Source organism: Lemur catta, chromosome 2 (genome assembly GCF_020740605.2).
Source record: "Lemur catta isolate mLemCat1 chromosome 2, mLemCat1.pri, whole genome shotgun sequence".
In the NCBI taxonomy this organism is placed as follows: Eukaryota; Metazoa; Chordata; class Mammalia; order Primates; family Lemuridae; genus Lemur; species Lemur catta.
In genome coordinates, this window is record NC_059129.1 from 5,680,196 (window position 1) to 5,694,471 (window position 14,276).

General features: G+C 42.1%; 1 protein-coding gene across 12 annotated transcripts in view; it reads left to right on the forward strand.

Moving 5' to 3' along the window:
• The window catches only part of RBFOX1 (RNA binding fox-1 homolog 1), a 165,325-nt gene that overhangs the window by 115,751 nt on the left and 35,298 nt on the right, over nucleotides 1-14,276 (forward strand). For 7 of the 12 annotated variants that reach the window (XM_045542548.1, XM_045542549.1, XM_045542546.1 and 4 more), the window contains one exon: nucleotides 8,466-8,505. In XM_045542548.1, coding sequence (XP_045398504.1) covers nucleotides 8,466-8,505 — 40 coding nt within the window. Of the gene's footprint in view, nucleotides 1-8,465; nucleotides 8,506-11,990; nucleotides 12,034-14,276 lie in introns of all 12 variants that reach the window. The other 5 variants (XM_045542547.1, XM_045542551.1, XM_045542545.1 and 2 more) reach the window with 1 other exon arrangement.

Sequence of the window (14,276 nt, forward strand, 5' to 3'; positions counted from 1 at the left end):
GAACAATTTATAAAAATCTCAGACTAGCACACCTGCTGTAAAATTGAAATTTGCTAAGTTACAGCAAACATGCTCTTTGCTGGGAATAACCACGCATAACAAACTAATGCCATGTTCGCCAGGGAGAGACACAGACATTTCCAAATGGTGAAACAACTTCGGATGGGAATTAATTTTAATATTCCAGAGATATTCATGATCATTTTGGTCATAATGGTAGATCATACCTCTTTGCTGACAATGTTGTGGCTGGAATTCTAAAACCCTGCTTGGAAGTAAGATAGAATTCTCAGCAGAGGGTAGCAGGTAGCAGGAGTGCCAGAAGGATGGGGTGGTGGTAAAGGTGTCCATTTCTGCAAGAATCTATAAGAGCAAAGTGCCAGCCAAAAAGAAGGACATTCGGCTGATTGCCTGGTGGTTTCACTGGATTACAAACTGCCTAGAGTGAACTGGCAATGAATGAAAAAAGTTGAACCTAGCATCTTAAACAAAGGTTTCCTTCTTTCCTCTGGATTGTTTGGCTTGGACTGCAGGAGATGGCAGGAGGCCAGCTCCTTTTGGACGGGAAGAGAACAGGTGATTGGCTGGAGGAGAGAGGACCCTGATCTTGGGTTGAGTGGAAGCAAGTAGCAAAGAGGTTGAAAACACACTCCTGTTCCCAGGAAGTGACAGGATCAGGATTCAGGTGGTGCCGAGACAGTGGGAATTTCCTGTAGTCTTTTGTCTCCAACGTCCTTTAAAGGGAGATTTCTGGAGAAATCTGCACAAAGATGTTTGCCTGACATCTTTACTCTAGCCCAGGTCACCTCAACACCCATGACCCACACCTCACACCTATCATGCTCCATGCACTGTTGTGCCCTAGAGATACAGAAACGCCTTCCAAGGAATTTCTTCTGGTCTGTGCAGGGGGCAACATGTAAGCTAACAGTTTCAATAAATGTGATAAGTGATAAGGTGAGTGCTGTATGAGCACCAGGGAATGGTCCTTAGCCCAGCTTGGGTGTTTAGAGAAGGGTTCTCGGAAGAGAAGAAATGTGGGATATACACCTAAGTCCAGTCATTTCCTAAATTGCCATGTCAAGATCTCGTTCTGTGATTCTCCCTGCCACCCAGTGATCCCCATCTTGTGTATGACATCACCCAGCAAACCGCATTTATTAAGGAAGAATTTATTCATATTTTCCCATTGTCATCAATTGAAGAGATATCTAACTGCCAACCTAAATCTCTGTTCTTCATGAAGTATCTAATATGAATCTATGTTGTTACTAAAATATCAACCAAAATATGTCATTTATCCTAGGCCCGTGTGTGGCTTCCATATTTTTTTTCCATCTTGGGTGATCGAAAAAAAAAATCCCATAGAACTCTCATGGCTACCTTCATGGAACCTTGGGTGAGCCTTGTAGGTATCCAACATCGGGATAGTCATATGAAAAGAGTCACTAAGGATGCCCTAACAGTCATCCATTTCTTTTTATTTACTTGATTGTCCTTCCCCTCCACATCTTGATGTTTTCCAAAGCCGCTCCAAGCAGCTAAAGAATATAGGTTATGAACAAGCTCTATTCTCTGTTCTCTCACATGCCTAAATGGAAACCTTTTGCAACATTACTAGATGATCATTTCTCCTGGGGTGGAGTCTCTGCTATGGATCATGGAGGGAGCACAGGAACAAGTAGAAAGCCCTAGACTGAGCTAGTGAACTCCCTATTCATTGCCAGCATCCACTGAATGAGACTGGGGGATGAGTTAGAAAGTAGTGTCTACACAGACTATGGGACTTTTGCATTCATGGAAAGACACAGGATTTGGGGCAGCTAAGACCCCATTAATCTATCTCATGCTACCGTGGGTAGATTACTGAACCTGTGTAGACACAGTTTTCTTGAGAGTGAAGAATGCTTCTGCTCCCATAGGATTGATAAGGAGATCTGTGCAAGGTTACAACTCAGTAAGGTCCATCAAATGACAGGTGTTCAGTGAACTGTAGCTACTCTTCTTGAGGTTGATGTAGTTAATAACTTTTTCTCCGCTGCCCATACTCTTTTCTTTCCCAACATTCCATTTTGCTTGTGGCGAGTACACGGGCAGATCCTGTGTCTCTCTCTTTATGCATAATTTACCTCTTTGCTAGAAGAAGCACCTGCAGTTCACAGACTTCCATTTCCTCCAAGTCACAGAGATGGTCTTGAACAGAGGCAGTCTAATTGCTTATGGAATATATAGATGATAAATAAAATATGAACTAGTGAACAGTCTCAGAAAGAGTGGAACGGATGAGGTTGTCCATATTTCTCCTTGCGTTTGATCCTGGAGTCAATTTTGATAGGGAAGCCACAAGGTCTGGGCTATCGTCCTGTGGTTCACGTTTGGGAGGAATTATCCATTGGGTAATATCATTCCAGGGAGCTGGAGCTGGCAGCTGATATGTGTGGAGGACAATGGCAGGTACAAGCATTGGAGGCACACCCACCAGATTTAGTACAACATCTGCTACAGAACAGCAACCAAATCCCAATCTCCTCCCCAGAGAAACCCGTGAGACTGGCATCACCAAGTTCTTATTCTTAATTAATTATTGAACAGCTACTCATCAAGTGCCTACTATGTGCTATGCATATTGCAAGGAGGGGAGTACAGAGGGGTGCTCTAATGGAGCACCATAGGAGATTTTTTAAAAATTATCATTCTAAGCCTCAGCATCCAGCATCAGCTATAGGGTTTTGGTCTTGGTTCTCTGGGTATCCTTGGGAAAGATACTCTGCATTTTCTCAGGTAATTAATTATGACACCTCTGTGTACAGTTTCCCAGAGTTACCTTGAGAAATATTTTGAGAAGACTCTGCTTTTTTGAGTATAGGAAAGATATGATAATATCCCAGGAGAAAACTCCTTCAAGTTGGCCAGTGCAAGAATAAAACCCACAAATAAGTCCTCTGGGAATGTTCTCAGGTTAGGTCCTTAAAAAGACTCCGACACCAGTCTCCAAGATGGTGTGGATGTATCTTTTTGTGTATAAATCAGCCTTGCTTTCTGGTTTTATTTTCTAAATGTCTAATCCCCGACCTGCATTATTTGATGCTTAGGAACTTTTTCATTGGATAGAGACACTAGGAACTAAAGCCGTCTACCCATTTGCAGAATATGTTCCAGAATGTTCTCTAGCTTTTTTTTTTTCTGATGTGATTTCTTATTCAAATTCTTAGCCAATTTTAAAATGTAACTATAAAAAAGAGCCTCTTAATTGAGTGAATTTATAGACAAACACTATAAATCGGTGGTCCCTAAGGCTTTTTTGGGAGAAGTGGGAGTGGGATTTCACAGATGCCTTTGATAATCTGATTAAAAATATGTGTTTCCCTTAAAAAAGTTTGTGTGCAAGTGCACACACACACACCCACACACACACACAATTCTATACAAATGCCAGTGAGTTCGTAAACCTATCTGATATCCATTCAAAAGCAGCTCTGTTTGCATTAAAAAGTTTAATTTATTTCCAGTTGGAAGGGACAGCAGGGTAGAGCAGTTTTAAATAGCCTTTTCTACAAGAATATATTTGTGGCTGGTGTATATTATATTACACAAACAGATTGTATAGTTTGGAACATTCTATACTTTCTTTCCTTTCTTTTAAAAGTAAACTAATTTGCTATAGTGCAATCATTCCCTGCTTGTATTCATCCAAATTTTTAACTACTGCTATTACTTTTCTAAGAAAATGAGATGTGCATTTGCATTATGTTCTTGCCAAAAGCATACTGCAGTCCCCAAGTGATTGACAAGCAATACAATTACCTTTGCGTGGCTACACAGACCATCTCTGCATTAAAATAGGGTTGCACCTGTTCAGTGCATGATGGCAACTCCCTTCTCTTGTGACTGGGCTGTGGTTAATTGATCTATAGCTGTGTCCCAGATATGGACCCCTGTCCCTCTTTCCCTACATATTTGCTATTTTAAGTGCAGGTGTTTGATGAGGCTCTAAAAAGTATTTGGATACATTCTTAGAAACTATCATGAGACTGTGTTAAGAGCTTCCCTGTATCCAGCTCCTCCTTTAGAATAGGACCTTGGAGGCTGAGCTCCAGTTCTGTCTCAAATGTAAAGTACAATAATACTTGGAAGGTGATGTTCTACAGAGCAATGATTCTCTTAGGCATTGGACCAGCAGCATCAGTATCACCTGTTGTTTGTTAGAAATGCAAATTGCTAGACACTCCATCCAGATCTGTTGAATCAGAACCTCTGGGCTGGGCGTGGGCCAGTTCAGCAGGTCCCTCAGGTGCTTCTGACGCACACTCGAGTTTGACCACCGCCGCACCTGCCGTAGTAGTTGAGAGTTGGGGCTGTGGAGCCAGACTACCTGGGCTAGCATCCCAGCTAGGTCAGTACCTAGCACTCTTCATTTTTGTTTCTACGTGTTTAGAGAAGTGATGATAATATTACCCATCTCACGGGGGTATTGTGGGGATCCGATGGGATAATGAGCACAGAACGCTTAGATTTGGGACTAATTCACACCAATTTCTCTATACACGTGAGCAGTAGTAGTCATGGTGCTTGTGCTAGTACTACTATCTTGGGAAAAAAGCACAGCATTTTGGTAAAACGGGCAACCTATTAGTTGGCTTCATTTCACACTGCTGATGAGGGCAACTACATTGGTTCCTCCTGTTTTTTTTTTTTAGAGTTACGGTGAGGGCAGATCACTCATCCTCCCTTTCATTTCTCTACAAAGCGTGCATGCTTGCATTGAAAAAAGCAATCGCTTCATGACGTGGTTTATAATGGCATCTAGAATCCTTCCTTTCTCCTTGGAGGCTTCTGAATACCTTAAAGCTAGAAATTAGGCCCTTCTTCCAGGCCCTTCCGGAAGCCAGGCGCCTTCCAGCCACCTGGCCTTCCATGGGCTGTCCGCTTTGCCCCACCTGCGCTTCCTTCCTCTCCACCCCACTAAGGCTTTGAGGTTTCTGTGCTGCTTGCCCAGCCTGGCTGCTGTCTGATGCCGGCTCTGCCTCCTTCCATGCCACACCCACCTGCCTGTTCCCCTCTTCTGCGGCACCTGTCCCAGCTGCGATTTTACATTTCTGCACGTGGCTTTGTGGCCGTGCACCCCACTCCCTGTAAACTCCTGCGAGAGCAGGTTTAGTGGGGGTGGAGCAAGGTTGCTTCCCCTGCTCTGCGTGCCATGGCATAGTGGAGTAGTCAGCCTTTCAGCCATGGAGAAATAGTACTTGTCAGTGTGTTGGAGCCTATCAAAATGAGGAAGCTAGATCACAGTTTTCTCTTTGGTTCCTGTGGGATGTCAGAGTTTCCAAAATGACTTTTCCACGGCCCACGGTGAGAGGGCAGAGCAGGGCAGCTAGGTTACCCCACTGAGCAAGGACTTGCCAAGAGCGAGCATCGGGCCATGTTCTTTCCTCACTTCTGGGTGTTGCTGGTGCAGGCGGGCTTGGCGTGGAGGCACACCACTGGCCACGGTGCGTGATAACCTGTCCTAGAGAAAGAAGGGACCCATTTCCCGGCCAAAGCTCAGCCTCAGCCATGTCAGGAAGCTGTACTCCTGGTCCCCACCCCAACCACGTGCCGCTGGAAGACCCCCCCAAGGCCTGGGCTCGGCTAATTATTCACAGAGGAACAGAAACAGATGGGGTCCTACCCTAAAAATATTTAGAAAAAGGCATTGTTTACCATTTAAATGTATATATTAATATCTGGTGAAAATACTAATATTTTGTTTACTCTTACAACCCTTTCTGCCTAGTCTGTTACCCTGGTCTCCTAATTCAGGTTCTAGTTTTTGAATCTCGGTCCTCTTCCTCTCCTCCATTGACAACGGCCGTCAATGTTCAATAACCAAGTCAGAGACAAGCCCGACACTTCAGGGTCCCTCCTCCTAACCCATCACTGGTTATCAAATTGTACATGGAGTTAATTTTTTAAAAAGGGACTCTGTGTCACCTTTTGCCACCTTCTAAAACCTCACCTTCAAAATATGGGCCTCATTCACTCAACAGATCGTTATTGTAGATCTTCTAGATACACAGCAGTGTGTCAGGTGCTGAGACAGAATGTTGGCTAAGCCACTGGGTGCACCTTTCAAGATGAAATGAACCACAAATGCAAATACCTTTAGTATGAGGCAGAAATTGAGGAGTGGCCCAGGTAAGGGTCTGAAAAAGTCATACTGGGGTTCATAAGTGGAGCAACTAACTCAGCTGAAGGTGGACGCTGGGTCACAGAGATGGTGACATTTAGTTAGAGCTACAGTGTTAAGGATGTGGCTCATCCCTTTGCAAGGATTGTATTACTGTAATCCTCCCTTGAGGTGTGGGCACTTAGTAACCTCTTTTATCATGTTACAAATGAGTAAATGAAGCTCAGACATCTCAGTAATTTGTCCAAGGCACCCAGCTATTGATTGTGGGGGCTGCAGTTTGATGCAGAGGCCTGTGTATGTCGCATCTAACAGCCCTTGAATGCTCATCTCTCTGCTTTTGGATGGGGGATGTCTGAAGAAAAGGCATTCACGGCACAAGAAATAGCATGTGCACAGGCATGACAGCATGAAAAAAAGATGGGCAGAAGCTGTTTTGACATAGCCAAATGATCGGTCCTGCGGTTTGGCGTCCAAACTACATATTTGTTGCTTGCCTCTGTTTGATCAGATCTGTTCCAAGTCCTGTAGGCAGAGGTTGACCCTGCCTTCTGACCCCAACGGGCACCTTGTGTTGTTTATCTCTTTATGTTGGAAATGTTGAAAGCAAATTCAGAGTATAGCTCAGGACGCCGTACACCTCAATATCTTGGATTAGGGTTTCACACTGCTTGACAAGTGCTCCCGTGAACTGTAGCCCTTCTGGATCAAAAATAAGCAACAATTGAGAGCTGTTCCTACCAACCCCCTTAGCGTGTGAAATCCCTGCCACGTGTTTAAGGATAATGGTACTTGGGGTTTAGTCAGCCAACTCCAAAAAAACTCTGAGAAGCACACTGTAGTGTTCTCCAGCAAACCAGTGTCACCACCGTGTGTGTGTGTGTGTGTGTGTGTGTGTGTGTGTGTGTGTGTGTGTGTGTGTTGCAAAGTGCCTTTCCTTGGCTCAATATGCTTCGCTTCTGTGTGGGTTCACTCTGCTACTGAAACCTGCTGGAGTCCTTTGTTAATCAGGATTGTGCTTCTGTTAGAACCCAGCTTCATTCAATGGTGGGGCTCATTAGTCCTTTGCCAGAATCATAAATCATCTAGAAACTTTATGGGAAGACATCTGGGAAGATTGTCAATAACAATTACTATCCTTCGAAAAACACGCGTTTGGAAACAGATGTTTATATTCAAGATATCCTGTGATACAAAAGCCTGTAAAATATACATACTATTCTCATTAAACTTGTCTTAAGGCTTAGAAAATTTACATCAGTTTCCCACGATTCCATAGCTAAGGACTTCTTTTCCCGGTTGTTGTACTCAAGGTATACGAAGAAACTTCTGGAGAAGTCTAGGATCGTCCCTCTGCCCTTGGTAGTGTCTCCTTTCTGGGATGCTGACTGTATAGGTGGTGATCAGAGAGCTGCTAGGAGTTGGGCTTGTTCAGCCGTAATGTGGGGCTTTGCTTAGAATGGATGTAATTTATGTAACTGTCCACACATGCAAATACACACATTCTCCCACATGCACACACATGTTTACACACATGTGTGATATATACAAGCACAAACGCTTGCATTCCTATATACCTGTACATGTTGCACACATATGCACACAATACATTTGCACACATACACACATATATGCACATGAAGCACAAACATATACACAAACATGCATACATTAATATATTCTTGCACACACACATATATACGCATGCTCTCACACCCCTGCAGAGATATTCTCCTATATTTGCCGTAAGAGTGGCACACAAAATTACCAAATAATACTACAGTGTGAAAGAATAGACACGAAAACTTTCGAAACTGTTTAGGATGCCGAGCTCCCTAAGGCCTTTCGGCTATAACCCATGTTGAAAACGCTACAATCTGTGTCTCTACCCTTACAATCATATCCTTAAACAAATGTTTTTCTCGGAGGGGGGTCGGGGGAAGCTGTGTGGTTTGATGGCAAACTCTGACCTTTTAAGAAGCTCACGTCTGTAAATCTCAACCTGTTTGCATTTTCAAGTTGTGCATTTCCGCACTCCTTCCAGAGAGAGTGGGAAGGTCGGTACCCAGCACTCCACCCTGTCGTCCTGAGACAGGGTCGACACCAAACTCCCCGCCTGATTTTCTCAGTTCAGTCAACTGCTGTTGTCTCCAACCTCCTTAATCAATATGAAAACTACCCTCGGTTCCTGTGTTTTGGATCTTGTGACCAGACTAACCTCGCCAGTGCAGGGGTTGGTGTGTTTGCATGGGGAAATGCACTAATATGGATGTTTCTCTTTGTGTGTGCACCCTTGCAGTGTTGTTTACCAGGATGGATTTTATGGTGCAGACATTTATGTAAGTATTCATTAACGTGCATGCTGTCCGTGTTTCCTCCCGGAGTCATTCTTTTTACAAGTTTGCTGCTGATTTCTCTACTGGGTGTGGTCGATTTTCTCTTCCTGGTCTGTAGGAAAGGATCCAGTGGTTTACCTTACAGGGCTCATGAGCTCTTCAGAGAGATCCATTTGCTGTGTAGCTGAGTAGAATTAACTCCTTGATCAAGTTCAGAATAAATGCAATCCCATCAAAAAAGCTGACATTTCTCTAATGCCGATTAGAAACCTCATCCCATCCCCAAAAGAAATTGTCTCTAAAGTTCTCAATGTGGTCTGTGTGTTTTCAGTATAATATTTAGGATAACAGCTATAGTTACCAGCTGCAAAGGGTTAAAAGATATTTTCATGGCTGATATTTTTGATGTTTTCCTTATCAATATTTATTTATCACCACCACCCTAGGAAGAGTCTCTCTCTCCCTTTCTGTGGACATGGATGATTTTAGCAGGAAACATCTAGTTCTCTTAACAAAATGTATGTGAATTTGAGCATTAAGCCCTTATTTTATTTAACCTTTTTATTCCCCAAAATAATTACCTGATTTAGAATGATTTGCCAAATGATACTACTTTATTAAACTTTTTTATGTTTATAAAAGGGTAGGGTATTCTCATGATGGGGACCATAGTTAAACTTAGCTGTGTGGGTCTTAAAGATTGTTATTCTCCCACGTTCTGGTGTGAGCATCAGTGTTATGAAAATGATTGGAATAAAAACAGTTTAAAATAAGTGGGCAGTATCAGGAGTATTTTCTAAACCAAATAATTTTTTTTTGTTGTAAAGACCTCGAATATGTCAGTGAAGTCATATTTTTTTTTGTTTTATAGACTAGATAACAAAGAAAAATAAAACCATATTTCTGATCAAATTGATGCCATTTACTGGAAAATGAGGAAGACACTGGCTATTTAATTTTATTCCTTTTGAATTGCAAATGATTGCAATTTTGAGACACAGTGTCACTCTCTATCAATGATGGACTTAGTTGACTTCTGTTATTATTGTATCAAGTATATGTACTATAATCTGTGAGTTAGTAACTTTTTTCCATAATAAAATGAGTAAACAACCTACACGTCTTTTATTTACCCAGCAAACAACCAATTTCCTTTTCTTTGTGGAGCTTAAGTTGATCCTTCTCACATCCTCTGTATCCAGGCTTTCAGATGTTAAATTCTGTGGCAGACTGGGGCAGCAGTTTGAAGCGCACCTGTTCCTCAGGTGCCTGATGAACCCAGAGGAGTCCACACCCTCCAGCTCCGTGCAGCCTGTGGATAGATGATGCAAATGGCAGGAACTAGGATTCTAGCTGGCATAACTAAATTTAGGGCTTTTTATCTTTTTAACATTGACTTTGGAAGAGGAGGAGAATAGACAAGGAGTGAAGACTTAAAAAAAAATCCACCAGAAAGAAAACTATCTCCATCAGTACCCACCCAAGGGGAAAAAATGTAGATGTTCCTGAGCCTAGTTAAAAATGAAAATGGAGTGTGATAGTTTATCTGTCACTTACTGAGTGTCCACCTCTCTCAGTTTCTTCATTTGCAAAGTGGCCATAGCAAATGGAAGCAGGAATTTGTGGTCTCCTATGCGTATTTCAGATGAGTGTCTTTTCCTAGCCTCATGGATTCTTGCGCAGCGGGAAGTAGAAGCTGTCGGAAGGCAGGGGCGGTGGGGATTCCACAAGAAAGGAAAGAGTGGACTAGTCTAAAGAAATTAACAGAGCATGTGTCTGTATTGATTGGGGTGTGAGGCTGTATCAGAAAACCCACCCAGAAAGGCACACAGAGCAAAAAGAGTTAGAAGAAGGGAATTTGCCAACATGTAGGCTAAAGTGGAAAGAGAAATTCTGTTCAGGGAAGAAAGACACCAAAATAACCCTTTTTGCTTTTAGTCTCTTCAGGTGCTTTCATTTTGCAGATTCATCTTATTTGGGCCAAGCCCACTGGACCCAGCCGTGCAGCCCCCGAAAATATTGATACCTGGGTGAGGTTTACATGAAGTGAGCGGGGGAGTCGTGTCCCAGAACAGCACTTCCTCCAGTCCGGAGTGGCTTGGTGTCTGGGTTCAGAAAACTGCCCCTCACTCACTTTTCAGGCCCCCCATACCAGCCAAACAATTTTTTATATCATTTTCCTACTATTAATATTATAACAACAATGAGATTTTTTTCCAGGGGCCAGTTTCAAATATGCAATTAGGTGACTGAAACACTTACAGAAATATTAGAGTTTTGTTTACCCAGCACATGTTTCTGTCCTGTCTCCAGCATCGCTAGAATCCTGCAGACCTACCTGAATATGTTGCTCTGTGTCAGGTGACAGCTGTGGCAGGTTGCTGCTGGGGTGCGTGTCTGTGTGTGCAGAACAGTGACAAACACCGTCACACCACCCACCTCAGCAGCAGAACAAGGGCTCACAGACGGCCTTAAGTTTATTTAAGGAAAAGATATAATATGAATATTTCCCGCACTCTAGAATTCATGGAACAAGATTCATCCTAGCTAGAGGTACTAATATATAACGGTCTCAAATGTGCTTTTTTTCCCAAGCCACTAGTCCTGCCTCCCTTGAGGTACTAGTATGCTCTGATGAGTGGAAATGTCCCCCATGCGCCATTTTTTTTTGAGTTGATGGTTCTTTAAATGTTCAGCCACCTCAATATGTGCCCTGGAACTGGAGAATTTTACTTCTGACTCAGACCACTCACATGAAAGATTAGCCTCACCCACAAATATTCATAATTCTCACATCTGAAAATTGCTTCCAAGTCTATACAAGGGTTCTACTGAGATTTTTGTCAGTGTAAGATTTGAATGAAGTGATGTCATGGTAATGACTTCTATATTAACAGTAGTTTTTACACACACACACAAGCACAAATAGGTTTTGTAGTTATATTAAAAGTAGCTTTGGTAGCGTCAGTGTAATTCATGAATTCGTGAAATGCAATTTTTCTCTCTGGGCTGTTAGTTGAGATTAATTTCAGAAGTAAAGCTGTCAGTGCAGAGGTGGTGGCTACTGTGTTGTTGTCTTAACTACCTCAGTAATCAGGCGTCCAAGTTAAATCCTCGGGTATTCCAGAGAATTCCAATCACGTGATAAAGAGACAAATTCGAAATAGTTAACCCTTGGAATACTCTTTGAAAGGTAAGAAGCCATGAAATTATCCTTTTTACTTCTTTAAAAATAAACAAAAGTTACAACACCAATGAAATTAGTGTAATTCAATCCCCGTCTCTGCCTTTCTTTGAAGATTTACAACTAAAAGTGTTTGGCAATGACCGGGTTCCCCTTTCGGTTTGGTGGATCCCTCCCAAGCCTTAGTGAAGTAAAAGAAGCAAACTTGTAAATGAATGGCTTTGGCATTTCTGTCTGACTTATGCATTTTCTTTTATTTATTTCATTTTTGCATTGAAAACATTACATTTCTGTTTCCTTATAGAGTAGTGTATCAAGAGCCTGTGTATGGCAATAAGTTGCTGCAGGTATGAAATCCCGACTGGTGGATAAACACATCACTATGATTGTGGGTTTGCTGTGGAATCCTTACTAACAAGATAATTCTGGGGAAGGGAAGTGTTCTCTAACACAGAAGGGAGCAAGACTTCACTGAATTTTCCAGTTTTAATATGAAATCTTCTAGGATAGAGACGGTCATTCCCATATCTTCTGATAGGTCCACAGATTGGAGTGGGCCGGTTCCTTCCAAATATCATGGCTGTTTCCACGACTGATGTTGGCCACAGCCATGAGTTTGGTTAGATTGTGAGCGTATCAAAAGGGAAGTCTAGCTTGGATTTGAATTTCTTGACTTCAAATGTATCTGGATTCAATCCATATGAATTCAGTGAAAAGAATTAAAGGTTCTCATTGAACCAGTTGTCTGGGTAATTTTTTAGCAGGTTCCTGGAGTCAGCTGGAAGGGTTAAATCCAAACCTCTTATATATCCAGCTTTGAAGGTCAGCATAGCTAACATAACCCTCCCAGATTTTATTGTAGCTGGTCAGAAATTTATTTTGCACCTCTCACTACAGCTTTCAAACCCATGTCTCGCTGTGGAAGCAACCCTCAAATGAATGAATTTGTAGGAAGCAAAAAGCACTTTCGTTGGTGTGTAGCTAGCTGGCTAAATTTGGTCTATAACCACCATTAAAATTATCGAATAAAAGATTCAATTAAAAACTGAATATGAAAAGGGAATGTTTTGACCTAGGAGAGGGAAGAATAGTTAAAATTCCTGAGATCAACATTTATTGTCACATTGCAAGAAAACTGGACGTCTATTGCCATCCTTCAAAAATAGCTGGATGTATAATGCAGCTAAATTACAGAGTCATGATTTATATTTACAGTTTTCATTCTGAAAATGTTCTTGTAAATGTTATTATAGTAAATAAAATCTGAGTTGTATGTATAGCAACACAAATGTTTTGCACAAAGTGAGACCAGACCCTTGGATATTCTCAGGAAGGCGGAAACCAGTCTCTGGGGTGAAGCCCGTTGCTATTTTCGTATGCACTGGAGCTGGAGGGAGGCACAGAAACCACATACATATTCCAGTCCTACCTGTGCCTGTGTCCCCACCAGCACACATAGATTTCACTTGTCCCAACTAATTCACAATTTGACTACTATGGAACGTCTTTTTCCAAAAGTATGTTCTAAAGTGAGAACTTTGATTTCCATTGTCAAACGGCTTTGAGATAGATGCCTCGGAGACCCACAGCGTTCATCAGTATTGTTTTAAGAAGCCCCACAAACGAAGTCACCAGTTTTATGTTGTTTAACTCAGCTTCTCTCAAACCTATTTGGTCATGGAAACTTCCCTTTCCTTGACGCTGTTAATTTCCCACAAGCATAACTTTGAAAATGCCTTATTGGAGCATCATTGGAGGTCCTTAATAAGTAACTACCCCAAGGGACCTCCAGAGGTTTTGCTGGCAGTGGAAACTTCTCAGTCCATGTGAGTGGATATCTTTGATGGCTGCATTTGGTGTTTGCTAGTAGTGGCAAGGGGTGGGGAGCATCTATGATATGGCCATTTAAAATTATTTTTATATAAAGCCACATTGATATTTTGCTGCCCAGCATGAATAGAATGATTATGTTTTATGGAGAGGGAGTGTAGAATTATGCTGTGCTTGCCATCCCTTTTTGCTTTGGTTTCTTGGTGGGAAAAATCTAATTGTCAATGATGCATATGTGTCATAAGGTCTAGGAGCACCAGGTTCAACGTGAACATGGTCTGGGGACAGCAAGTGAAAGTGAGTGATCCTTTTTCTTGCAGAAGTTCTGGCTATGGCCAGAGAGCTATAAAATATGGAGCAATACAGTTGATTAGAGTCACCTGTTAGAAAAACCAATTAAAGCAATTTGTATTTTACAGTGTATGCACACATACACTGCGTTAATACACAACTGTTATTTCCCTGATGTGGATTTCATACAGAGGAAAAATAGCAAGGGAAGACAATGCAATCGATAGAGCTGGAGGTAGGAAGCCATCTAGTCCTTTTTCCCCAGTCGTTAGCAGGAGTGTCAAGGATCACTTAGATTGTTACTCTCTGATACTGTAGCCACCAGCCCCATGTGGCTACTTACATTTAAATTCAAGTGAACTAAACCTAAGTAAGTTACAAATTCAATTTGTTGCACTAACCACATTTCAAGTGTTCAATAGTAGCCACTTATGACAAGTGGCTGCTGTGTTGGGCAATATCTCCACTG